This window comes from Onychostoma macrolepis, chromosome 20, assembly GCF_012432095.1.
Source record: "Onychostoma macrolepis isolate SWU-2019 chromosome 20, ASM1243209v1, whole genome shotgun sequence".
In the NCBI taxonomy this organism is placed as follows: Eukaryota; Metazoa; Chordata; class Actinopteri; order Cypriniformes; family Cyprinidae; genus Onychostoma; species Onychostoma macrolepis.
The window spans coordinates 18,218,259-18,245,499 of record NC_081174.1 but is presented as its reverse complement, the minus strand read 5'-3'; the positions used below and the strand labels follow the sequence as shown (position 1 = coordinate 18,245,499).

Here is a 27,241-nt window from a genome sequence, read left to right as displayed (position 1 = left end):
CAAGAATGAACAATGTGGCATAAATGAGTTTGAAGTTCGGTGTTTAAAAAAACAGAGCAAGCGGAAAGAGAGAGCGCGATCTGTACTACAGCTCTCTATATGAAGTATACAGACTTTATTAGAGCCACAGAAAGACAAACGTTTTGCTGAAAAATGCACAATACATAATTTATAGCCTAGGGTGAAGTCATTATGTACATTCACAACGATTTGGGACAAATATAATGTAATTTAATAGAAAACTATGTGAATGTCGCTCTGTTCCGCGGCAGGCTTTTCTGACGGCTGTATTTAAATGCGAGTCTGGAGTTTCCCGCTCTGTGCAGCGCGCAGTGTCACGTGTCAAAATAAACAACACGTGCTGTCAGTGATTTCCGCCTCTAGAGGCCGCTCTCGTACTGTATAATGCCAGCGGACTCCAGCAACGGTTGCAAACCGGAAACCGGAAAACTATCGGCATGGATTTTTGCCGATAACCGATAGTTGTGGCAATCAACTATCGGTGGCGATTAATCAGTCGACCTCTAGTAAGGACATCCTTAAAACAGTCCATGTGACATCAGTGGTCCAACTATAATGCTACAAGAATACTTTTTTTGCACAAAGAAAACAAAAATAACTTTATTCAAAGATTTCTTCTCTTCCGGGTCAGTCTCCACCGCCCACAATGTATGCGTGTGCATTCCTCTGCTTGTAAACTCTTGTGAATGGTGGCAGAGACTGACTGATTTTAAAGATGTCCTTAAGATGATCTTTCTGGGCTTTGAACGTGTCAGTTGCGTTGCTGTCTATGCAGGGTCAGAAAGCTCTCGGATTTCATCAAAAAATATCTTAATTTGTGTTCTGAAGATGAATGAATGTCTTATGCGTTTGGACGACATGAGGGTGAGTAATTAATGACAGAATTTAAACTATCCCTTTAAAGCTACAATATGTAACTTACAGACCATTTTATTCCAAAGATGTAAAAATTGCCATCACTGTCATTACCACCACAAAATATTATTAAACACCACCCATAAATGAACTTTTAGAAGGAATGGTGCTTGTGATTGGAATGTTCATTTAAAAAAAAAAAAAAAAAAATGTTTCCTGGGACTGTAAAATTAAACAACCTGTTGAGAGTGTGAAAAGTGTTTTACGGGAGTTTAATAACAGATCACAGAGCCAAAAGTGGCCAGAGTTAAAGAAACACCCATTACTGATCAAGAACTTGATGTGTCTTTAAACTTTACAGTTATTTAGGCTTATAAGGTTAAGGATTAATCTATTTGGTCATATCATGATTTTCTGAAACGTAAGGATTTAGAATAATGTGTGAACTGCTGTGATATTAATGGGAATGTCCCCTGAGGACTTGCACTGATGGACAGATGTGAAATTATGTCTTGGAATGTGCGTCTGTGTTCAGCTCGAGGTGCTGCTTTATCATTTGCCTAATGCTGCCTTCACAGTTAAATTAATGCTCTGCTTGTCATCATATCATCATCATCATCTCTCTCTCAACTCCATCACACTCTTCTTCCATTCCTCTCTCAGTGCAGAGAGGGTTTATGTTTAGTTCTCAAGACATCAGTCAGAGAGGAGAGACTTCACTGAGTCCTCAGCATCTAGAGCTGCAGCCAGTGCCACACACCAGACTCTCCCCCAGGTACATCCACCATGCAATGTGTAATTTATGTTTGTGGTTTTAGTTATGTTGTAGTTTTTTGCACATCATCCATTTTGTCCTAACTGTGGTTCCTCTGTTAGCGAGGGGCCTTCAAGCTACAGTGGAAAGGTTTCTCAGCTGGAAGCTTTGGTGAAGATGTTGCAGGAGGACTTGAAGAAAGTGAGGAGTACCTCTTTGACTTATACAACCCTTGTAACTCTGTTGTAAACAGAAGCTCTGTCTAAATCTAAAGTTAGTGTATTCACCCTAACATTTATCATTCTCTCACTTCTGTTTTTCCTGTTTGTTCTTCAGGAAAGGGAAGAGAAATTGAAACTGCAGGCACAAGTTAAGAGGCTTTGGGAGGACAATCAGAGGCTGCAAGAAGAGTCTCAAAACTCCGCTGCCAAGCTCAAGAAGTTCACGGAGTGGGTCTTTAACACCATCGATCTGAACTGAGCCATCTGCAGAAGACAGGCAAGATCAATAGACTTCTTGAGGACCAGACAGACGTGGGAGAGACTTTTACTCCCATGTGAGACCGGATTGAGAATTGTCCATTCACAATTCAACATAATTTGATGTTCACATTAGCATTCCTCTACAGACTGTGGCGATAATGACCAACTCTGACATGGCTCAAAGTCAGGGGAGGGCAAAAATACAAATATTCAGCCCTTTCCTGTGATGACTTCTCTCTAGATCCCCCGGGACATCATTAGAAGTGCCCACAGGAGTGACTAGTAACTGGCTGTGATGCCAGCCTCTGCCTTCCAGGCTGTTCCTCTCTTGTCCCTCCTGTGCCCTACTTACGACTGACAACCTGACATTTGGTTCCAGTCATTTGGACAGTGCTATAGTCCTGCCCCATGAAGACCCCCTGCCTCAGAGCCAGAGTAGAAGACTCCTCTGCTACACGACCATATTTCAGCATCCAGTCGTAAAATTGTGGTTTTGGAGTTTGTGCTTTTTTCCCAAACTGTAGGAAGCCTGTCCGCATGTTCTGGCGAAACCAATCTACAAACTTCATGTTCCATCATTTATTTCAAAAAAAGGAACACCTTTTTTTTTTTTTGAGGCGGCATGAAGTGATTTGCTCATAATGAAGTCAAAACTTGTGTTGTGTTGTGATGTTTCATCTCAACATCAATTGAAGCAATAGTAGGGAGTCTAAACTCTTGTCCTAAAGACCGGACTTGCGCATACATAATGACTTTGGCAATATCCTGCCTCGAAGTACATCTCAAGTCTGTGGTACGAACGCTGATGATCCTACAAGTCTGGAATTTAAGGACAAGTCTTATTTTGGGAACAGTTCAGTTATTTATTCCATTTATGTTTTGAGCAATCAATTATTGATTCTTTATGCGTGCAGTACAACGGACATCTGTGAATAGTGTTTATTTCAAAAGGGGATGTCACTTCATTTGGACTCTGTTTTTAATTTTTGGTATTATTTTTATTTCTAGTAGAGTTCTGCCTGAGCTGCAGTATTTTTTTTGTTGTGCGAGTTGTGGTGCCCTAGTCTGCTATTGTGTTGCTTTAGTGCCATCTAGTGGTTATAAGTGATTGTCTCACTTGACTTCAGCTCTAATCTATTCCAGTTTGTTTCCACGTTGCCTATACACACCCATAGTGATGGAAACCTTCCATTCAAACAAGAGATAATGCTATAAAAAGCAGACACACGGGTATTGGATTCAATATCAGGGATGAGAGGAGGTGCCTTTCTGAGAAAAGGGAAAAACAAAAAAAACTAGGAGCCTTTTCAGAGGCATAACAGGAGTCATGAGTTCTCATGAAAAATGTAATGGGCTGCTCACAGGAACTAGCCTCAGAAAGAATGCACTCACACAGAGTCGTTTCTCGGGTGCCGTGGCCATCATCGCGCAACGAGCGCGGAAGCAGAGGGACGGCTTAGTTAAGAGCCTGGTTCACTGTCTGGGATCAATAATATTGAACAACTGCTCTGTAATCTCACACCCGGTTATAGCACTTTGCTCTTGTTGTCAGTTCCTCAGTCCCTCATTTGAACATAGTGGCATTCCCAGAGCAAAGAGGTCAGTCATCAAAGACCAAACATCCTGCCCTACTTATATCACTGACCCAAGTAATGTATATTGTATAGCTCTCCATTTTCTGGTTTGAAGGGCCTGTTTATGCTGTGCAGGAAACACTAGCTGGTTTCTCAGTATAATGAAAATGGAGTTAATTTCTGGAAACTTTAAGTATTGTGAAGATGTGCACAATGGATCCGGAGGCTACTTTGACTTGAGTTTGCGAACAGTGAGCAGCCATAATCGATTCTGTTCTAGGAATCACTCGAAGTGTCTCAGAAAGTGCCTCCCGATGCCAGCAGAGAATGACACACTAAGAATGCCAAACATTTTGCCTCGGTCGAAACTCCCTGTAAACAGGGATGACCTGCACAACGTGAAGAACGACGTGAGATTATTAGTTTCATTTCCAGGTTTTGCTGCCTCAGTCAGGAGGGTGAAACAAGAGCATCAAACTCCCTGACTGCAGAAAACACGACTGCTATTTATTCTCGCATCTCTCCCCTCTGGTTTGGTATGCATTTTTCCAACATTCTCAATCCTTTATCATTTTTAAACACCTAAATGATTTTGTTCAAGGTAAATATTAAATGACTGTGGGAATGTGAAATTTTTTTTATTCTTTCTTTCTCTTATCTCTTCTATTTTTGTTTTTAGCTTTCTGAGTTGAATTTCTTTGCACTGTTTTTGTTTTGTTTTGTAGAAATCTATCACTATTGGTTTATGGACATGCATAAACATATGGCTTTTGATGTTGTTTCTTGTTCTTACGTATGCAGTCACTTTTGAGAGAGACGAGGCTGGGATGGTGTTCCCTTCCTAGATCTCTTTTATATTGTGTCGTTAGACGTTACTCCATATATTCTCCCATCTAAACTTTAAAGAATTGTGTTTTTAATGATGTGCACATTTTAAAAAGGAGCATTACGATTACAAACAAAAAGTACTGTTTACATATACTGTTCATCTTCTTTGTAAAGTGTAGAGGTTTAAAAAGAGACTTTCCAGTGATTACAGTATTAAGGTTTCATAAATAAATAATAATAAAAAAAACTTGATTTGAGGTGCTGTAATTATTCATGAACTGGTCAAAACAAATGGCTCGTGCTTGCCGCCTGCTCTATGAGGTGTAATTTGCCATTGCTTTCTGAGCCAATAAATTAATTTAAATGCCATAGTTGAATGTCATTCCACGTCTCCTCGTGTTCATTATTATTGCTGCAATCTGTGCCCTTGTTTCATGTTTTTGTCTTTCTCTCCATCAGTGTTGTGCTTTTGTGGGAGAGGCTGATTTTTGCCACGGTAACGGTGAGGATAATTGCACCTTGCAGTAAGTAATCAGCAAAGCCTGTTGAAGAGCAGGGCTGGATTGCCAAGGGCTCCTCACGTCCTCCTGCTGATCTGCCTCTGATTGTGAATGTGACGTTAACCCTCCCGTGACTGTTGCCGCATGCCGCTGAATCCCGTCTAATGTCATAGTGGCAGTGATGTAGCTGAATTTGTAGAATTAAGCTGCTTCTCTTTGTGGAAATGCTAATATTAACCTAAAATGGAAAATAATGGAAAGGGCATCTCTTACCTGCAGCGGCCGATTCTGGCCAGAAGTCTGTGCAGCGTTTACTGCCCGAGCAAGGAAAGTCAAATAACCTTGCTGGATTTTCATGCATGTGGTAGAAGACATTTCTGATATATCAGCGAGCAAATGTCAATGGTGTTATTATCTGCCTCAGACTATTGGAAATGGACATGTAGAAGACTTGAGTGCTCAGACCAGACTGAAGTGGAGTGTCCTCTGCTCGGGAACTTAGGTTGAACAATGCAATGGGGAATTTTTAGTGCACTTGAAATAAACATGTTGTAGAACAAGTAGTGGGAGCAAAGGGCTTAGAGCTCTTCCCAAGAGTGCTGGCTGTTGTAGATGCTGTCAGAATTCTGTGCGGTTGTCAGTAGACTGAGCTCTTCACAATTTGCACTAATCACAGAAAAGAACCAGGAGAGAAATTAGACAAAGAACCAATGCCATAAAAATACACCCTTTTCTTACTGTACCTTAACCTACTAATTTTGCAGTACCAATGTGCACTAGTAGTGTCAGTTTTTTTTTTTCTCTTGGTAAAAATTTTACATTTTGTTTATTTCAGCCATTGAGTGCATTAAAAGTTGTGAAACCTTTGTTTTAGTTATTTATTGTCTACAGTATTTTTAGACATGCTGACTATTAATAACATTCACGTTATTAATCTCTTATGAATAGTATAAGTTTAGGTGAGGATCCCAGTGGCATTTTTGACTCAGTTGATATATGAAACCATTTTTGTTTTTTCTAATATCTTGCTTTTTTTTTTTTTTTTTAGACAACCTTCTTTGATTATCATTTTGGTCACGAATTTTGTTGCTGGTATTAACATTGTGCACTAGGTTTCATTTTAGCTTAATACTAGACACCTCTTTATTGCTTTAGGCACAGTCAGACTTTAACACTTGACTTGTTTTCTAAGCTACCTGCTCTAGTAATTGGCACTTACGCAACATGTGCCCTTTCCTGCAGGTCTCTTTGGTAGGAAAGAACATAAATGCACTGCAAATGTAACACTCTTGTAACATGTTACCTAATGTACATTGGAACATTACTTTCAAGACGGAAATATCTCTCAGTGCAAGCAAGGAGGAAACACTTGCATTTGAAGCAGATATTCATCCTGCAGCTCAATGGAAGATCACTTCTTGTCCGTATGAATTGGAAAACAGCTAATTTAGTGAGATGACTGTGTGTGTGTGTGTGTGTGTGTGTGTGTGTGTGTGTGTGTGCAATGCAATTAAACTACTGCAGATAGGGAAACACCTCTGTGCATTTCTTGCATCTCTCACTAGTCTAAATAATTAATCTAGCCTGGAGTGGGTGGGCTTCTGATACTGACAATTTTTGCTGATGCCGCTATGCGCCAATGTCCATTATGACTGTATATGTGTGTAAACATGCCTCTTTGAGTGAGTGGTTGGCTGAATACATTTGTGATTCAGACATGATGAACAATTACTCCTCCCTAATGGCTTTTGACGGTATTGATTTCGAAGAAGCAAGCATTTGAGCATCTACTAATGCCTGTTTGGAGCATCCGTATTTTGAATCGCAGCATGGGGCAAGTTTATCGTATTATAGCTTAAAAACAACCAATTGTTCAGCCTCAAAGTGTATACTTGTGTAAATACAGTTGTGCTCAGCGGTGCCACTTTTATACATCCAGACTAAAACAATGCAGGACAGAGAGCCCCAAAAATAGTGTAAGAGCTGTTTTAACACCTAGGGCTCAGGAAGGGGCTGGTTAGAATATGCGATAAAGACACTTCCTGGCACTGATAACTAGCCCTTTCCTGGCTGTTCTCTGCATAGTAGAGTACTCGCTATTTGGTCAAGGGTTGATAACAAAGGCCCTTGCTAGACTGTAAATGCAATGGTCTTGAGCAACACTGTCTCTTTATATACTGTATATATATAATATTTATCACTGACACCTTACTCTATTTAGTTGCAAGGTGTACTTTTTCTTTCTATAAATCACTCCTTATTGCATCATCTTTTATCAGAAGTTGGAAGAAAATGTAACAAAGTAAAGAGCAACTCCCAGAACTCCATCAGGATTCCCAGTGGGTAGGTTTCATCTCAGTTGTGCCAGAAGGCCAATTAAGAGCCAGTGGGGGGGAAAAAAGAGAAGGGGGGTTTGGGTGTGAGAGTGTGTGTGCATATGTATGGGATGTATGGGATGCTGCAGACAAGTGAAGTAGCAGATTGCATGAGTGGACCTGGAGGCTTCCTCAAGAACAGGAGACAAAAGACACTGTGTTCTCTGTGAGGTCTCTGTGGTCCAGATGTGTGACATTCTGATGTGGATGAATTAACAGCGTGTACTTGCGATGCATTTAATGAACATTTCCTTCCATTTTTTTGAACCCATCTGATCCATTTCTCATCAATGCAGTGGTATTAAATATCCATTTTGCAATGTGCAACATATATTAAACGCTTTTTCAGGCTCCCCATATCTCTCAGATATGTGATGTATTCTTTCTCTGTTTTAAAGGGATCATATTTGAGGAATCTGATTTCCCTTGATCTTTTCAGATAAAAGCGCTTGATGTCCTATAAAAACTCTGACTTTCAGAATGTTCTACTCTACTTTCTAGTCCCAGTCAAAAAAGCTTTTATATAGACTTTTCAGCTTGATTAAAGTGACATAAGATGGCGCCCCACTAGCCATCTTGAAACGGCTCAGTTGTAGTCAAGCATTTCTCACCTGACAACTGTTTTTGATGAAATCTTGCCCTCCTCAGTCAGGTCTGTCACACTCACTGATTAAGAATGACTGACAAAATAAACGGCCTCTTTTTTTCTTCCCTTTGATTCCAGATCCTATGAAAAACATAATCTTCCATTGATGGCCATTCAACATTGTATTCTGATCAGTGTTGGGGAAAGTTACTTTTAAAAGTAATGCATTACAATATTGTGTTACTCCCTAAAAAAGTAACTAATTGCTACTTAGTAACTTTTTCTGGAAAGTAATGTTACGTTACTTTTTAAATATGAGCAGGGCTTGTTTGTTTTTTAATATAAGTTCTATTTATAGCAAATGTAAAAGCCCTTTCACAACAAAAAGTGTAATGAATAAACCTCAGGCTGAAGGAAAAGTAAATTCACGTCTGTACAGTATAAGAAGGTTCAACATTCTTCAATAAAAAAAACAAAAAAATGAAAATGAAGCACAATTGATAGTTTATCTAAAGTCATTTTTGCTTATTAGTATGGTTGAACTGGATCATCAAAGGTCAGCAGCAAAGACGTCGGTTAATAAAATGGGATTGGATACATTTGTGTTATTTAACATTTAATTATTGCAGGTTTGTGTCATATTCTGAGTTTGTATTTCATTGTTTTAATTCATTTGGATGAATACTAAATCAGTTTTTTTTTGCAAGCGAGATGAATTAATGCACATTCACATTTAGTCTAGAACTACAGTAATATCATGTTCACACAGCGCACACAACGCCTCTGTGCTTCCGATTTGTCCCAACATGGGGACAGGAGAGTTGTCAGTCAATAAATGGGAAAACAAAGTAACAAAAAGTAACTCTGATACTTTCTTGTAAATGAAAGAGTAATGCGTTACTTTACTAGTTACTTGAAAAAAGTAATCTGATTGCATAACCCACGTTACTTGTAATGCGTTACCCCCAACACTGATTCTGATAGAACAGCATTTTTAGTAAGAAACATATAAATAAAATGAAACTCCAGTGCCTGGTTTTAAAAGCATAAAATGGACTTACTGTATATTTTTCCTGTCTGCTTCCTTTGACGTTAGGGCAGTGTCTAGTAATGGTTTTTGCAGTGACATCCAATCATCACTGCATGACAGCATTCTCATGCAGGTTCAGAATGACTAGTTAAGCTCGTTAGTTTTGGTTATTTCTGTGGCTGTTTATCTCTACACATCCTTTTGAAGAAACCCTAATCATTTCAATCTGACACTTAACCGTTTGAGCAGCACATTTTTTGTGAAATATCACATGTTGCATTCTTTGCAAAGGGGCTGTTATTGAAGGATGGAGGAGTTTGGACACAAAGCTCACTGGTCACAGTGTGTTGCTCATTTTACATATTTTACAGTCTTGTTTTTGGCATAAGAAATTACTAACATTTACGTAGTCAACTTATAATGCTTTAAAATGTGTTAATGTATTACAGTTCCTTGTGACTGGATCCAGCATTTTTTTCTTAAACCCTAATCCTGAGGCCCCGCAGTTTGTCTAATTAATTTTAATGTAGCAAGAAGTCCTAATGAGAGAAAAACAGAGATTAGACTTGATTACTCCACTGAATGTTTGTAATCACATGACAGAAATTCAAACTGCTATGCCTGCAAAAGCGTTTTCTCTTAATAAACAAAATACATGTTTCAAAATTGCTTGCCAGAAACTACAGAGGGAGACACTCCACCCCCAAACCCCCACCCTCTTTTATCCTCCCACCCTCCCTCCCTCATTCCCTCCCTGCCTCTGACACACACACACACACAACACGCCAGGATCCTCACACTGTACCTGAGCACTCCACTCCACGCAGCGACCACCCACGCTGGGATCCAGTGCGCGCAAGAGACCGACAGAGTGGACGGAACCCACTGCTTTCCACAGCTGCACAGCTCCTTGGAGTCTCTTCATCATCTTCCTCCCACCAACACCCCATCAGCATCCTCATCATCATCCTCATCCTCATCACAGTCTCTTCAAGCCAGTTAGATCATGAACCTGCTCTCTTCTGGTTGCTAAGGAGGGGAAATCGAGCTCCGAGGAGTGGACGAGGCGGTACTTACTAAGGTAACGCGCTCTTCCAGTCATCAGTTGTTTGTGTGTGACTGTGTGCCACTGTAAACTTGTACCCATGTTCGCCGGCGCTGAATGATCAATTGTCACGTCCAGCGCTGGATTCAAGTGGCTCCCGAAGTGCTGGTGAGTTTGAAGTGAATCATCCTGTCGCCTCGCGCGCAATTGCTTGTATTGAGGCTGGCGCGTGTCTTTCAGTGACAGGGTTTTTCTGTCTCCTATATTCGGCATCGCTCTGTAGAGTGCTGTGTGAATTGGGACCGGTGTTCCTGTGGGGATTGCGCTCTGAAAGCAGCTGTTTGTCTTTTTTAAATAGCTGCACATGTTTGTAGTGCAATGCGGCGCTGGGAAATCATGCCCACGCGCAAATTAATTTATTTCTACCTTTGGGTTCGCTGGTGTTGATCACAAAACAGCTGTTGTGAGCGCGCACTCCTCATGTGGCCAGCGTGGAAGAGCATAACCGATTGAGGGTTACTGAAAATAAGTCCACAAATGGTTCGAGCAGATACTTGAGTATCTTCTGTCTTTTCTAGCGCACTCGTGCAGGTGACACACACAGTATACTGTACTGTGTGGCGAAGTGCAGCTTGTGCTTTTTGTGGTAACAGACATTTTTTTCCCACTGTTTGTAAGATACAAATGCTAGACATCTTAAAATAATCGAGGTTTAATCGGGAAGGTTTTTCTAGCATCGTTTATGTAGTGTGCAAGCGTGTTTGTTGTAGCTATTTGATTATGTAAAATAAACAACAATTTTATAGAGTAAAGTTTAAGACTCAAAAACCTCTCTGTTGTTTCAGTTAAGACGCTAATTCCTGTAGTGGAGCCAAACAGATGTTCCACTAAAAAGCTACACGTACAGTAGCCTATATTGGCAATATAGAATGATGTGTATGTCAACATACCTTCTCCATTATGTGAAACTGAAAACTGATCTATTGTCTTCTCTGCTGACTCTAATTATGAGTGGTCGATAAATCGCTTTCTGAGTAACCTATTAGAAGCTTGGAAGCGGAATCACTCTGCGTTCATAACCTGACAACAAGTGAACTTACAGATTTAATGTAACGTTAGCCTAATTAGAGGTGGACATAACCAAATGTATTTTCTAGGTATAATTTCGTTATTCCGGCACCCACGGTTTTTTTGTCATTTAAGTAAATATGATATTGATTTCTGACAGCTGTTGTCCGTTAAAAAGGGCGCGAATCTCGAGACCATAGTTTGTGCATGAGCAGACGATCTCCAAACATTAAACGCTAAACTGAGGAAAATCACACTGAAGGAACTTTTTCTTTCTAGACCATTTTTTTTCTTTATTTTTTGCACTTTTTTTTTTTTTTTGCAAATAAACATTTTCATTATAGACAGTTCTAGCTTTTAAAATATCCAATAAATACATTTCTCCCCTTTGGCTACATAATGAAAAATTTGCATGTACACATTACTGGCACTAAATACTATAAAATGACTTAGAATAGTGCATGATGCACCTTATGAGTGTGAAATTCTATATTCTATAACATGGTTCACAAGAATCATCTGATAGGGAGTCACATAAAGCATGCGTTAACTGAATAGCCTGAAATTTAAGCCATTGTTCTTTGAAAATATTCCCCTCCACCCATTTATATCTGATTTATACTGTACAAGTACTCCATAAAGTGCTGCAGAACAAGAAATTCATTCTGGTTCCCATATGTATCATCAGCGTGTTCAAACTGAATGTGTGAAACTGTAAAAGATTTGAGAACTAGGGCAGTCTTCCATGCTGCTCTTACAATGGCCCCACACTTTGAAAAACCCTACTGCAGGACTTTCTTTCCTCAGTGGAACTAAATAAAAGCTTTTTTTTATTATTTTTATCGGTTCTTACGAAGGTCCAGACATTTCCACACTATGACAGTGAATATGAGCTATTGAAGGAATCAAAAGCATCGTGAATTAGTCCAGGATGTTGTTTGCTTTTTTCCCCAAGTCTTGAGAAACAGTGAAATTTAAGAAATGTTTTATTGAAAATACTCCCATGTGCTTTCTCAAATCTCATTCACACTTTCACACAAACAACTGTACATATTTAATTCATTGTCTGGGCGACACACTGGAATCTATTCTGTTTGACTGATCTCTTTTCTGTTCCCCACAGAGACAGAAAGAGAGAACAAGAGACCAAGCATGGCCCAGGCCTCTCAGGACCAAGGTGCAGTGGGCATAGCCGACCCAGATGAGGATTCACCCAACATGATTGCTTACAGAAAGGTACTGCTGCATTGCCTTTAAATTTTATATGCTTCAGATTTGCAATCTTTAAAGTCTTGTCAGCAAGCTAATGCTTGAAAGCGAAAGGAATTTGGTCAGCAAATATATACAATGAGGGTAGGGCAGACACACAGAGTCATGAATATTGCTCAGTACTGGATTTGAATTTGAATGAGTTTATTTCGCTGTTTGCTAGTGCATTGTCATCCCTTGATATTTATTCAGCTTCTTTGTGTATAGAATATTTCTTTTCTTCCCTGACCTTCATGGTCTCTGTGAGTAAAGAGAAGTTGCCTAAATATGTAAAAGTGTCTGCTTATAAGCATATAGAAAACCATGAAGTGTTATTTTATAGAGCAAAGAATTTATGGCTGTGCATTTCATATACCATCCGTGGCTCCAGTGGTAAACCTCTGCTCCTACATTTAAAGGTCAAAATGTTTTTTTTTTAAGAGAAAGTCACATCCATTCACCATGTCAGTTTGCTGTAATCGATCATTTGTGTGTTTAAGATGAATTCTGATCTACGATGAGAAAACAGCTGTCAGGGAGTGATGAATTTCATAATGTTGGCATTCTTCAACATCTCAATCGGATCACAAACCCATACTAGCCTGATAACAACCAATTTTCTCTTTTAACTTGAGTTTTTCTGTAGAAACTACTTATTTGCTTTGTGTCATCTTTTTTGCTTGACCAGTTAGCTATGGACCACCCACAAGCAAGTCTTTTATGGAAAATCAAGTGAAGCATATTTGATGCCAAATGATTTGCTTCTATCTGAGTGGAGATAATCAGCTCAAGCTGGCGCAAAGATTTTGAGCCCAACTGCAGCAAGACTGGGGTAAATTGCCAAATTGCTAGAGAAGCACGGTGATGGAGAGTGCACCTTTAGATTAAGCCAATAAGACGCAAACAATTTTTATACTAATCACTCTTTGGGGACCCTTTGCTTAGTATCTTGATAAAATGTTAATTATGAAACATCCATGCCACTAAGAAATACACCACTGATATTACTACAATCCTTTTCTTAATGAGATTTGTTTTCCAATTAAAAAATATGAAATTCTGTGAAACAAAGCAAATTTACTTTTGAAAGAGCAGCAGGCATAAGATATTAAGTCTTGTTTTCAGAGAATGCATCTTCAATATGAGTGTATTTTTCTTATTACACTTGTTTTAAGTATAAACAAGTTAAAAACAAGTGAAAACATCTGCCACTGCAGTAAGATAACACACTTAACTTCAAGATGCAATCTATGAAAGTCTTAATCTTATGCAGTGTTGCTTCTAAATTTGTTGCATTTTTGCATATTTGTACTGGATGGCAAGTCACAAAAAACTTGGTAAAAAGACAATTTTGCAGTGCTCTGTAAATATTTCATAAATGGCATTACAGTTATTATGTTGATGAATATTATTAGACCAAGTTTGGATGTTTTTGTTAATAAAAACGCAAGTGTCAACAGCTTAAAAAAATTTCAGGCTGTACAGTGCTTTCATGTACATCAGTGGATCTTAGTAATTCCTGTTATGACATTTGGGGCTCTTAAGTTGTGGGTGTGGTTGACACAAAAGAAAAATGTCTACTTTTGAACGGTGAAGTCTTGTGGTGAGATCATGAATAAGACACATTGTACAGTACGTTCCCAATCTTAGTACCTTTGCAAGAGTCAAGACATGTATTAAACAGGAAAACCTCTTTGCACTGAGAGAAGATATGAAGAGAAAGTCCATCGAATACAGCTGTCAATCATTTTAGGATTGTGTGGAACTTATATAGGATGGAGAACACTGACCTGCAATGATAGGATTTCATTGGCTCTTTGATTGATAGCTTGCTGTTTCTTTAGTCACTTGCTACCTCACAGGGATATGAGATGGGCGCCAGATGGCTCACAATATGCGCTAGGCACATGGAAGAAATGCCCAGTATCCCTAGGGCATGAGTTCACAGCGAGTGCCATTCTTCTGTGTAGAAACGGACAAATACCCAGTCAAGAGTGATGGCATGGAAGTCTCTCCTGGAAAATGAGTCCACAGACTCTCTCTCTCTTTCTCGCGGTGACTTACACTCTTAAAAATAAAGGTTCTTTATTGGCATCTGTGGTTCCATGAAGAACATCCCTGGAACCTTTTAATTTCAGAAAAGTTAGATTATTAAAATGTTCTCCAAAATGGGTCTTTTAAGAACTGTGTGTGCATGTACTTAAAGGTTCTTTGTGAAACCCATATTGTTACTTCTATGGCATTGCTTTAAAAAAATCCTTTTATTTTTAAGAGCGCGCAGTGATGGCTGACTGCTCTATTGCGCACTGTTGCAGTGGATGTCGCGTCTTGGTACACACTTCATCTTAGTTTTGCTCTGCTTTGGGAGGAGAAACAAGAAGGGATATCATGTGCATGTGTAAACAGACACAATTAACCTGGATGCGCAGTGAAACAGGACTGACTTAGATGAATTTACTCATTAACAGAGCATGCAAAGCCCCACGGGGCGAACATCATTACCATGTGCGAGAGATGCAGAGAACAAGCGTGAGACTATGGAAGAGAGAGTTCAGTGGCTTGTGGAGACCTTTTTCTTCCCCATATGCAACTCAGTCAGCTTTTCTCCAGCAGACAGCAAGCTCGGTGTGTTCTGTTATGGTGCGCGAACACATGCTGTGTTCTTACGGCTTGAAAAAGACATTCTTCCCCCTGCATGGGGAGTAATAAATGTATGGTCACAACCAGTAGGTTGTCTTGTACTACTTTTATTCTGATTTTTGGCAGAGAAAATGCTTTGAAATCAACCTTATTGACTGTATGAAGGCTATTATTTGTTTCTGAGGAAATATAATGAGACAAAATGCCTCGAGGTTAGTCTGTTTCCCTGACATCCACTGACCCTTTCAAATATGTACAGAACTAAGTGAGAATCTGACACGCTTATCAACAATTCTGTTGGGGGCAACGGAGTATTTTTAGAGTGGTTCTGTGCATTTGACTTCCTTGGCAACCTTCAAGGCTTTATTGTATTATATAAATGTAATATCCTTTGGATCTTGTTTCTTATGGCAGTTCCCAGTGCAGTTTTATCTAGCGAGATATGTGGATTTGTTTGTCTGCCTCTGCAGAAACTTATCTGCCAATTTTCCCCAAAACAGCAATTAGAATGGGAAGCTGTTTTTCCAACATAAGCTGCAGGTGAAAGTCATCAACAAGTCAGTAATGTATCTTTTCCCATGCTATTTTTCCATCTCTGGAATGTGCAAGCTGAACTTTCAGCACATTTAAAGTTCCTGTGAGATATGTTGCTAAGATACTCAAATATATATATCTGGGATCAGCAGAAACTTTGAAAGAAATTAGTGATTTTATTCAGAAAGGATGCATTAAATTGATCAAAAGTAGTAAGACAGTAAAAGATAAAGCAAAGCCATTTGCAATGTTGCAAAAAAATGTAACAAATACTGTACTTTTGAACTTTATTCATCAAATAATCAGAAAATCATCGTATTAGAATCATTTCCGAAGAATTGTGTGACGCTGAAGACTGCAATAATGACAGAAAATTCAATTTAGAGGAATTATATTGAAATAGAAAACTGTATTTCACAAAATGTACTGTATTTTGGATCAAATAATTTTAATCGAATAAAGCTGGGTAAGGTTGGATGTGATCTATATTAAATGAGGTAGACAGAGATCCTTTGAGCAGTTCTGTACAGTGGAATGGAATATGGCCAGCTGAATTAATCAGGCAGAGGGATGGATTCAGAGGAACGTTTATTTCTCCCGTCACATCTCAAGTGTCACCAGCTCTGTGCTGACCTCAGATGCCCTTTAAATCACTGTCAGTCTCATTTCAGTGTGTGTCCACCTTGATTCTCTTCTCATTGTCATTTTATGATTGAACAGGTCATGCACCTTTTAACCTTTCTTTGTAGGCTCGCTGGTTTTACAACCATTTTGTAATTTTGAAACAGGCTTGTTCCATTCAATGGTTTGTTGATTCCAGCTAGCTGCCGACGGTAGAGATGTCTCACTCAAGCAATAGGCTCACTATATCAGAACCAGAACACATACCCAACAGCGAATGGATAAATTAGCCAGAGAGTATTGGTGTCTGGCATGCTGGGGAATTTGTATCAAGTGAAGTTTTCTAGCAGAAGATAACCGACAAATATTTTTCACAAGATTTATGTCTCACGTTCATGTTTACAGCTAAGAAAGGCTCAGGCAATTTTCCCGGCCGATCTCAGGAAAACATAGCTGACTAGGGAATCGCTAAAGCTTTGTTCTTTTTGTTTTAAGGGAACTGAGCCGATGATTTGCAGGTAGCCACAGATATGACCTGTGTGACTGTCTGAACTGAGGGAATATCACAGTGCATTTTGACACATTGCCTGTCAGTATCATATACCGCTGTTCACTTGTAGCTTAACCAAACCTAACTTAAAATATGATAGCTAAATTGCCTTATATTATACGAGCAAAAAGTGACATTAATAGACCAATTTTACAATTTAAAAGACAATAGTCAGACGTATTATGATGAATATGACTTTAATATTTTATTTGTGAATGAAAGTAAATTATTTTCCATTTAGCAGCCACTTTTATTATTCAGAGTGATGCTAATTGCGTTGTACAAGAGACCGTCCCTGGAGCAATCTGGAGTTTAGTGTCCTGTTTAAGAGCCCAGTGGTCACAGAACAGTGTTGGGGTTTCTGCAACTCAATTTTCTGGGTCAGACCTCTTTTGGATTAAACCTGCAACCTTTGTGTCAGCAAATTAGACGACCACCATTTCAAATTTGCATGTGGTTTTCTGCGACTGTGTCCTGTTGAGAGACCATGACAAAAACATGCTGAACGTTGCTAGATCTAATCAAGAGGCAACAAAGCAAATCTTTCCCAAATGATCTTTTTTTAATTACAGGTATAAAGGATGAACCAGGTGGGCAGAAATATACTTTGGAGGCTCTTGAAGCTAATTATATCAGTGGAGCCTATTATCATACCATATTCAGCTGTAATTAATTACTGTCATCCATAGTCTGCGCTACAGTGGCCATTTTTGGCTCAGGGCCCCTCGAAGAGAAACAACCATAGTGAAAAATGTCTCTCTCCATATTTTATTTGGCATGAAAATGAAGTGAGGGTAATGATAAAACGGAGGGTGGGGAGATGCTGAAGAAGAGCGTTCTGGTGCTAGATAGACAGATGAAGTGAGACGACTTATTATAAAACAGCAGTACAGTAGCTTGATGTGCTCCTCATTACCACTTCACACAAGCAGACAGAAAGGACTGTTGCCCCATTATTGCTTTGTTCTTGTGCTCTTGCTTGTGTGTGTGTGTGTGTGTGTGTGTGTGTGTGTGTGTGTGTGTGTATTGTAAGCAGGTTTATCCTTGAGTGTTTGTGTGAATTCTGACAGCTCGGTTAATTATATCTTTCAAGCTCTGTTGAACTTATTCAGGCAAGTATTTCTTTGGGCGGATTTCTTATTTGTGTTATTTTCTACACTTAACCAATTAGTTTATGACAGATAACAGTTCGCCATCCTTCAAATGTACAGCATTTCGCCTCTGCACATAATATAAAATGCCAAATCTGCACATTTTGTTTGGTGCTTTACACAATCAATTCATGTTTCCCTCTTTATCCTCAGATGCTGCCTCCAGGACTTTAGCAAATGCTGAATTTGTACAGAATTTGTTGTTAGGGCTTTGGGGATGTGGCAGGGATTTGGATCCGTTCACCTGCACTATTTGAGGAGCATTCGAGGGGGTTGCTGAACTGGATTAAACTCTCGAGTAAGCAATTATACGGTTTCATTTGAGGTCAGAGGAAGGCCTCATGTTTCATCCGTATTCTTTTTGGCGTGTTAGCTCCTGCCTCCATCCCCATGATGGCTACAGTATATATCAGGGTCATTGTAGCTCTGGCAATGTTTTTCTCACCCTTTGATTATTTGTTTGCACACAAAAAGAGTCATTTACTTATTGATCTGCTGGGGCCTTGAAGTGCTGTCACGACATGATGATGTATCCCGGCGGAACGCTCCAATATGAAGGACATTCAGGAGGGGAGGTGGGGGTGGGGGGGAGGTGGAGCAGGCATCCTAAATCTCTGTTTTTCAATTTATGCATATCGGCTGGTATAGACAAGCTGCATTACTTTTTAGTTTGTCATATGAATATTCATAGTAAATCTAAAAGACAACGACCTCTTTGACCTAATAGCTACTAAAAAATAAAGGGATAGTTTACCCAAAACTGAAAATTCTCTCATTATTTACTCACCCTCATGTCATTCCAAGCCTGTATTTGCTTTGTTCTGTGAAACTTAAAATATTTGGAAGAATGTTGGCAACCAAACAGTTTCCGTTTCCATTGACTTGCATTGTTTTGACAAAAATACAGTTGAAGTCAATGGGAACCGAGATCATTTATCTACCAACATTCTTCAAAACATATTTTTTTGTGTTCTGAAGAAGAAAAAAATGCATACAAGTTTGGAAAGACATAAGGGTGAGTAAACAATGACAGAATTTTCATTTTTGATTATCCCTTTAAAATCACAATGAGATTAGTATCAGCAGCCTCAGTTGTTGTTGTGTTTAGGCTCAGAATAAGAAGAACAGATGCTAATATTGTTGCAGTATGCAGTTTTTTTCTGGACAATCCGCTATTGGGCCACATTAGCATATGGCTGTATGCAGGTTATTGTATGCTGAAACAATCACATCATTTGCAGTTAAAAAGACCCAGAGCCGTACTTTCCAAGGTGTTATTTCACGAGTATAATGAAGGCGGCCATTTCAAAGGCAGCCATTCTATGAAAATGGCATGAAGACCTATTCATACTATGGGTGCGCACAGACCACTTCTTGTGAATCTGTTATGAGCCAGGCCTCACGCATTAGGTGTAAAGATTTTTATCGAAGGCTCTTCGTGAACAATAGAAAGATACACCTGTACTTACAATGCACCTTCTCAAAAGAGCACCTGGTTCGTCATGTACCTAATTGTTTATTGTCTGAAAAGCTAGCCCACACACACATTTTCTCAAAGGTTACACAATCAATCTCTCCAAACAGCACATCTCAGCAGATATTTGAGTAGAGTTGGTATGTGCTGAGTCATTTTGAAAAATTCACAGTAACATAAACTGTTCAGAAAAGTTATTCTTATTAGTTGTTAGAGTGTTGCTAGGTGGTTGCCAAGTTGTTCAGAGTGGCTGCTGGGCACATGCTTAGAGCCCCAAGTAAAAAAGGGGACACCCCAAAGACTTGGATGTGACTTGTTGAGTCCCACTTTAAAGGGGTCATGAACTGCCTTTGTTTTTTATTTTGTACTGTTCTATGAGGTCCACTTATAATGTTATCAATAATGTTATCAAAAAAAACATCATAATTTAGAAGTAATAGGCTATTTTTATGTATGTTTTTTTTTTTAAGGAAACTCCCACTGCTATGATTGGCTAATAGTTGTGTATGTTTATCAGCCTAGATCCTTCATGGATGGATGCTGCTATGATTTAAGTTAAAAAAGCATAATACTGAGTACATATCAAATGATCTGTAATAACAGACAAAGCAATAGTGATCACGTAATGAAAAGTTACTCACACTTGTGTGGTGCAACATAGGATCCAATATAGTCAGCACATGGATGTCCAAATTCATCAAATAAAGTTTATTGTTTGGTTTCTTGGTAGACCTGCATTTGCCTCTCTCTTTATTTACATTACGTGTGCGAATCGGTGGGCGGGGCTAAACAGGCAGTGATGTAGAAGCAGGCGTTGATGATCTTCTGCAGAGGCGGTGTCTACCCACACTATTACATCATAGAGTGTCACATTCTACAACCTGTCATGTTGGCGGACTGGCTTAAACAAGCTGGTTTTAGACTAATGAAAATTCTGAGTTCTGAAACTTACAGAATGTTTTTATAGCACAATGACTGCTTATATTATCAAAAGATCAAGGGAATTTTGATCTATCAGTTCATGACCCTTTTAATGTGAGTATATACAAGTTTTTTTAATGTCTCACTGTGTTTATGGAGAACATCCTAAAACCTATTGTTGTACAGAGGCCAGATGTGTGATGTATAAAAAGTGTCTGGTGCAAGACATGTCAAAAGTTCTTCTAGAACTGTCCTTGCTTATAAAGCTTATTTTCATAGAAATAACTGACACATGATTAAACTGTGTTATTGTCAAATAAATAGGATTCCCAGCAGATGCCATTCATGAAACCATGATTAATAAATGCAAACTTTACCCAGACAAGCACTGCTGCTCCTCAAAGACACCAGCAGGAAGCCACTGTCCTAAGGGATTGAGCTCCAGTAATGGACACTGAAAAACCTTTCTCTCTAGATTACGCTTCTTCTCTCTCTTTTTTTCTTTTATTAGCTCTAGTTCTTTCTCTGCTCAACCTTCCCATATGGTCTTGTTTGGAGGAGTTTTATGCACAAGTATAAGCACCTCAATCCTTTCCTCTCTCAGTTCTTCTCAGTAGGTCAGGCATCATCATACTTATGCACATATGGGGTAATGCCATTGGCTTAAGAGTGTGAAAGATTAATATTAAATCTGTTTATTTTAGCAATGCCAGATTACCTCACATTTGTATGCCAAAATACTACAGTAATCCATCCTGATTCTCACATAGCTTTATGAGGAGTATGGAGGCTACACTTCAGATAAACCTGCTGCATAATAAACTGCTGTGCAAGTAAACCAGTGGGTCCCACATGATGGTGATGTAGTTCAGTCTATTGCATTTTTCTATTTGCTCTTAGAAAAATACATTGTATAAATGAGGAGATGCTACGGTGAGCAATTCATCATTAAGATTCACTCCAAGTTACAAGTGCAAATAATGCAGAGAACAGTAAACAATGAAGCAGTAATTTACATGATTTATTCATATCGTGGTGCATGATGGGAAACACAACATCCAGCATTATTTTTTTTTAGGGGATGATATGGCGCAGTTTTTTTTTAAATGGCACTTGATGTCATAAGTTCGATGACCTCTGCTCTAAGTTCTTGTGGATGATGCTTTAGGACACAACTCTAAATTTAGGCCTGTGATACTCCGTCCTGTAACCTCAGTGAGGAATGTTAGGTCTTTTTTTTGTTGTGGCTGGTTGACGCAGAGAATCTTTGTTCTCGTAAGTCATGTAGATGGATTGATGATGTGCTGCAGTCAATGTATTGGCTGCGAGCGAAATGTTCATCTTATCTAACGGAGACTCAAAGCCTCAGTGATCCAGAATGCAGTACCCTTGATTATGAATGTCTCTCCTGTCATCACACTCCCTTTTAAGTGTTTCAACTGGCAGACACCGATAAGGCTGGTTGCTGTTTGAATTGGTGAGCTGTAATCGAGTGCCAGTGGGCTGCTGTTTCTTTTAAATATGGAAGAAAAGGTGAGATAGGGAGCGGAAAAGGGAAAGGGAAAGGGGGATTTAGGTGAAGAGCACTGATTGTGACATTTGATGCATGTTTACTAAAGGTTAGGCTATCTGAACAGCATTTAGCCCAATATAGCATTGAAGGATTAGCATAGCAGTAATGAAACACTTGCCCTTGGCATTTTAACTGTCCACACTAAGTCATAGCCTGCACCTCGTTGGCATTCTGTATGCCAGCTACCTACCTTGACCTGCGACTTTCCTGTTTAATTCAGCAAAAGGCAGTAACCTCAGTTTACATTAGTTTTATTCTCATGTATGCTTCTGAGGTGGCTTCTGAAATCAAGCCTATTTGAGCTCCCAGTGTAATGGTGCATTTAATCCAGGTTGGTTCAACACGGGCAGAGCACTGCTGTACTGAACTGTCTCACATAGTCACGCCACAGAGACAAGTGCCGTAATCACAGAGAAAGTGCCAGAAAGCCGGGCTGGGTGATGGATAAATAATTGAAGTGTGGGATGGCAGGATTAGAGGCTGGCATTGAAGGGCGCAGCTCTGTAAATTTGAGCGCATGTGTGCATGAATGGTTGATGAAGACAGCTGTGGGACAGTTTAAGAGCTCATTAAGATGCTTTTGCAGAGTCCATTGTCCATTGTGAAGAAAGCCTAAGGGAGACAGAGGAAAATGTACAGGAGTGAGAACCGCCTTCAGATTTCTGTGTGTTCATTTGTTTTGTGACATGAAAGTACTGGCCTGTCATTGGAACGTATGCAAGTGAATGTTGTTGTTTTTATTTTAGTTGTCTGAAAAAATAAATTGTTAGGACATATTTGCCACTGATAATGTCATCTGCTGGTATTCGCATTAATAGTTCACCCGACAAAAAATCTGTTATCATTTATTCACATTTGTTTTTCCAAACCTGTATGACTTTCTTTTGTTTTGTGGAACACGAAAGATTTTATTTTTTTTTTGCAACTGTTTTTGTAGAATAATGAAAGTCAGTGGGGTCCAAAATAACACTGTACCCCATTCACTCTGTCATTGTATGGGGATTGTTCCAGAGAATAACAAAAGTCATACAGGTTTGGAACGACATGAGGTAAAAGTGTCCGCTAAATTAATAAATGTAAATGACGTTGCAAATGCGAGGAACAGATATAAGACTCAACGTGCCTGTCAGTTTTCAGAAATCGCAAAGAACAGAATTAAATTTGTCAAATTTAAAGGGGTGGTTGATTTGTGATTTCACTTTTTTAACGCTAGTTAGTGTGTAATGTTGCTGTTTGAGCATAAACAATATCTGCAAAGTTGCAGCGCTGAAAGTTCAATGCAAACGAAGATCTCGCCTTTTAAAATTCTGGCAGTTTAATGCCTACAAAAAACGGCTTGTAGGGACTAAAACGTGTTACTTCCCGGGTTCGCGACATCACAAACCCAGACAAAACCCGCCCCCGGGAACACGCAACAAAGGGAGCGAGGCCATGCTGCACTGCTTTAGAGAAGAGGAAGAAAACTAGGGATGCACGTAAAAAATCTATTCATATATGAATCTCGATTCTGTCTTCTAACGATTCCAAAGGATTCACAAGTTTCAAAATCAATGTTCTAAAGCAACGGTTCTCAATCTCGTTCCTCTCGTCACCCTGCTCTGCATCTCTCTCTCTCTCTATCTCCAATCTCTCATTCAGATCACCAGCTCAGAACGCGCGTGCGGTTGCCGTACTGTATTAAAGCTTTAATCAGGATAAAACCGTATATTAAAAGCTAACAGAAGCAGTAGCATTTACAAATAACAGCATATCTAAAAGTATGAGACAACAACAAACAAAAAAAACATACCATTAAGAGCCGTGCTTGCACAGGTTCTGCGCGATCCTTTTCACTAATATTTTCTGGGTCTCATTTGGGCTCAAATTGATCAGCAATATAGACGACGCCATTGTTTACAACACAACCAGAGCACATGCAGCTGAGGTGAGGGGCGGGACATTTAGAGGATGCGCACTAGAGGAGGTTTAGCCAATCACAACACACTGGACTAGCTAACCAATCAGAGCCCATTGCATATTTCTGAGGGAGGGGCTTCATAAAAGCAGGAAATGATCAGCGCGTTTATAGGAGAAGGGACAAAGCGGTGTGGAATAAAGGTAAATTATGTGAAAAATAATATTTTTTTTTTTTTTTTTTTTTAACGAAGCATTAACACGTTAGTCTGCACCCCATAAACACAATCAAGCCTAGAAAAAAAAACTGTCAACCAAGCCTTTAAATGTTTAAAGTTATAGTCCACCCTGAAATTAAAATTGTCATAATTTACTCCCATCTCATTCCAAACTTTCATTCTGCAGAACACAACACATATTTTGAGAAATGCCTCAGTGCTTTTTTTTTTTTTTGTCCGTACAATGGAAGTTAATTGATTGGTTTTTGATATTTTTCAAAATATCTTTTGTGTTTGACAGAAGAAAGAAAGTCATAGATGTTTGGAGCGACGTGATAGAGCGACGACTATTCCATAACAGCATTTACAAATAAGTTAATTGTGTTAATCATATTGCTTACTTTTATTGCGCACTTTCATCTTCGCCAGGCCTATTAAAAATATAATCTGTAATATATAAAATGAGAGCATATTTGTGTGCTTGACACCTTTTTATTGCTTTAGCTACATGTCAACAAAGTGGGGCAAGCCCAGGCTGAGCTTCTGTTCTGGACTGGGGACATCAAATCACATGAGGTCTGTCTGCACCACGTCCATATGCTTCCAGTTTTCAGTGTGAATGCAAGGCATATGCCCATGCTCCTTTTAAAAAAAAAAAAAACCAAAGCAAGATTGAGCAGATGCTCTGCCCACAAGAGATAAGTATAGATTTTATATATCTCACCCTCTCCTCCGTCTGTGGGCTCTATTAAGACCTGGACATGGTACAATCCGTCTCGAATGACAGCCACTGTTCATTAGCCCATCATACTGAAATAAATGACAAGCCTGTTCACATTTTCACTCTTTCTGCAAAATTTCAGCTGTCCACTCCATCTTCCTCTATTCCTCTCTTCTGTCTCTTTATTTTCTCCTACGCACAGGCGTTCACATTCTCTCTCCTTCCATTGCTCTCAGTTTTTGTCACACTGATGCACAAACATTCTTTTTCTGTCTTTCTCCTTCACTTGTCTTGCTGTCGCTCTCCTACACTCCATATCCTCTCTCTCTCTCACACACACACACACACGCACGCAAACTCGCACACAGCTTTATGCTTTACACATGGTTGCTGCTGCTGTGGTGCTTATCTCTTCTGGGAGGTTTTTTTTTTTTTTTGCTGCATGGGAACAATTTTTAGACACACTCTCAAATCTAAACTAAAGATAATTGCTAATGCATATGTCAGTGTTGGGGGAAAACTTTACCAAGCTACAATCTATCCCAGGGTTTGTCAAATCTTTCCCTGGAGGGCCAATCTGCTGCAGAGTTTAGCTCCAACCCTGATCAAACTCACCTACCTGTGATTTTCTAATGATCTTGAAGACTCTGATTAGCATGCTCAGGTGTGTTTGTTTCAGGTTAGAGCTAAACTCTGCAGGAGTGGGCCAGATTTGAGGATGCCTGATCTATCCCATCATGATGCCCCTTCTTGGAGTCATTTTTAAACATATAAGTTAACTAATGATGATTTTATCATTTAAATACAGATCTATTTTTCTGGCACAAGAAAAGCGAGAGTTCTTGAATGAATAAACCAATCTGAAATTTGAACCGATACATTTACACTGAATAAATAAAATAAGCTACTGAAAAGGTTAGTTTGTTTCACTACTCTTAATTAGATATTCACTGCAACTGTATAATGGAGAGAAGCTACTTGAATTAGAAATGCTTAAAATGGCATCTACAATTGCCTTTTGATTATTTTGTTTAATGAAAATAAATAAATAAAATAAATAAAATCAAGTATTAATGAGGTTCATATTTTTTTACCCTCAATAACTGTTTTCATTGAAAAACAAAGAATTGGAATCTTGAAAATTCTGAAATCACAAAATGAATCAGGTTATTTCATTTAATAAATCAACATTCCCAGTTCCTGTTAATTGGTTAACAGTTTGTTAAATATACCAATATGGGGGTCTTTTGAATATTGTGTGAACAATGGAAGGCCTTCCAATTAAAAAGGTTAAAAACAGCTGATCTAGAATGTACTGCTTAGAGGCATTACCAAAATGGCCACCAAGTGAATTGATTTGCCTTAAAGGAATAGTTTACCTCATGAAAATTCTGTCATCATTTCCTCACTCTCATGTCATTCCAACTCTGTATAAGTTTCTTTCTTATATGTTGAACACAAAAGAAGATATGTTGAAGAACCAAACAGTTGTTGGACCCTATTGACTTTTATAGTAGGAAGTTATCAACTGTTTAATTACCAGCATTCCTCTAAATATCCTCTTCTATGTTCAACATAAGAAAGAAACTCATACGGATTTGTAAATGATGACAGAATTTAAATTTTTGAGTTGAACTATTCCTTTAAAGGGACTCCCCATAACTGTGAAAATATGGTTTCATGCTGGAATATTTTTCCTTCATCGGTGACCATTACAGTTGTCCTCATCCACAGCATTGTAAGTTTACACCTCTATTCTCTACAGCTTGCTTGTTGTCCCTCTTTTTTGCTATTGTCACAAAAATGCTCCTACTTCTATACTGCATCTCCTGACTTTAGAATCGACTGTTTCCCTAATAATGAACTGAGTCTCCTTATGACTCACTGGCTGTTTGAACCTCCTCGCACTCTGCAATTCGCCGAACACTCCTCGAGCTAAAATGAATGCAAAATCCACAGACCTACAGTACTAGCCTTTGCCAGTGAAATGCTATAGCCTCATGTTCATTGCATTTACTTGAAATGCAATAAAAGAGCAAGTTGCATTTCCATGCATCAATTAGACAGGATCTATTCGTTTACCAAAATTAAATGCAATCAAATACCACAATCTAATTGCAACATCAATAGGACAAGTGACCCTTTCCTAATCTTTCTCATATTAAGTCACTTACAAATGTTACCTGGCCCTAAGCCAAAATTAACACAGCAAATTAAATTTGATGAGACTATAAATTGCAATAACATCTGTTAAATGCACATTCGCCATGCCTGTTGCATTCTAAATTGAGCATCAAAAAAAACAATTAATTCATTGCTGCAAAAACACTAGATACACATTTTTTTCCCCTTATTTTTATGTGCATCTAATGTCTTTTAAGTGAGTCTCCTCTCGGTTGAAGAATAATGATCCTAATGCCTTTAGCAACAGAATGCAAAAAAAATCCCCCTACGGATCTGACTCGGCTTTCTTTCTCTGCTGTCAGATGTGAGTGTTCTGTAATGTTGAAGTAAGCCTCTGATTGTTAGTTTGTACAGGATGATGGAGGCCGTAATCATCCAGCCTTCTGTTTTTAAAT

The 27,241-nt window shown here is 38.9% G+C and overlaps 2 protein-coding genes across 9 annotated transcripts in view; both read left to right on the top strand.

Annotated features, from left to right (window-relative positions):
* Positions 1-5,940, top strand: part of sipa1l1 (signal-induced proliferation-associated 1 like 1) — an 87,592-nt gene extending 81,652 nt beyond the window's left edge. For 3 of the 6 annotated variants that reach the window (XM_058754906.1, XM_058754904.1, XM_058754905.1), the window contains 3 exons: positions 1,540-1,651; positions 1,753-1,831; positions 1,967-5,935. In XM_058754906.1, the coding sequence (XP_058610889.1) occupies positions 1,540-1,651; positions 1,753-1,831; positions 1,967-2,110 (335 nt within the window). In that variant the 3' untranslated portion in view covers positions 2,111-5,935. Of the gene's footprint in view, positions 1-1,539; positions 1,652-1,752; positions 1,832-1,966 lie in introns of all 6 variants that reach the window. The other 3 variants (XM_058754908.1, XM_058754907.1, XM_058754909.1) reach the window with 2 other exon arrangements.
* A 3,834-nt stretch (positions 5,941-9,774) lies between these two features.
* The window catches only part of rgs6 (regulator of G protein signaling 6), a 68,508-nt gene continuing 51,041 nt past the window's right edge, over positions 9,775-27,241 (top strand). For 2 of the 3 annotated variants that reach the window (XM_058754912.1, XM_058754910.1), the window contains exons 1-2: positions 9,775-10,086; positions 12,242-12,354. In XM_058754912.1, coding sequence (XP_058610895.1) covers positions 12,271-12,354 — 84 coding nt within the window. In that variant the 5' untranslated portion in view covers positions 9,775-10,086; positions 12,242-12,270. The other variant, XM_058754911.1, reaches the window with a different exon arrangement.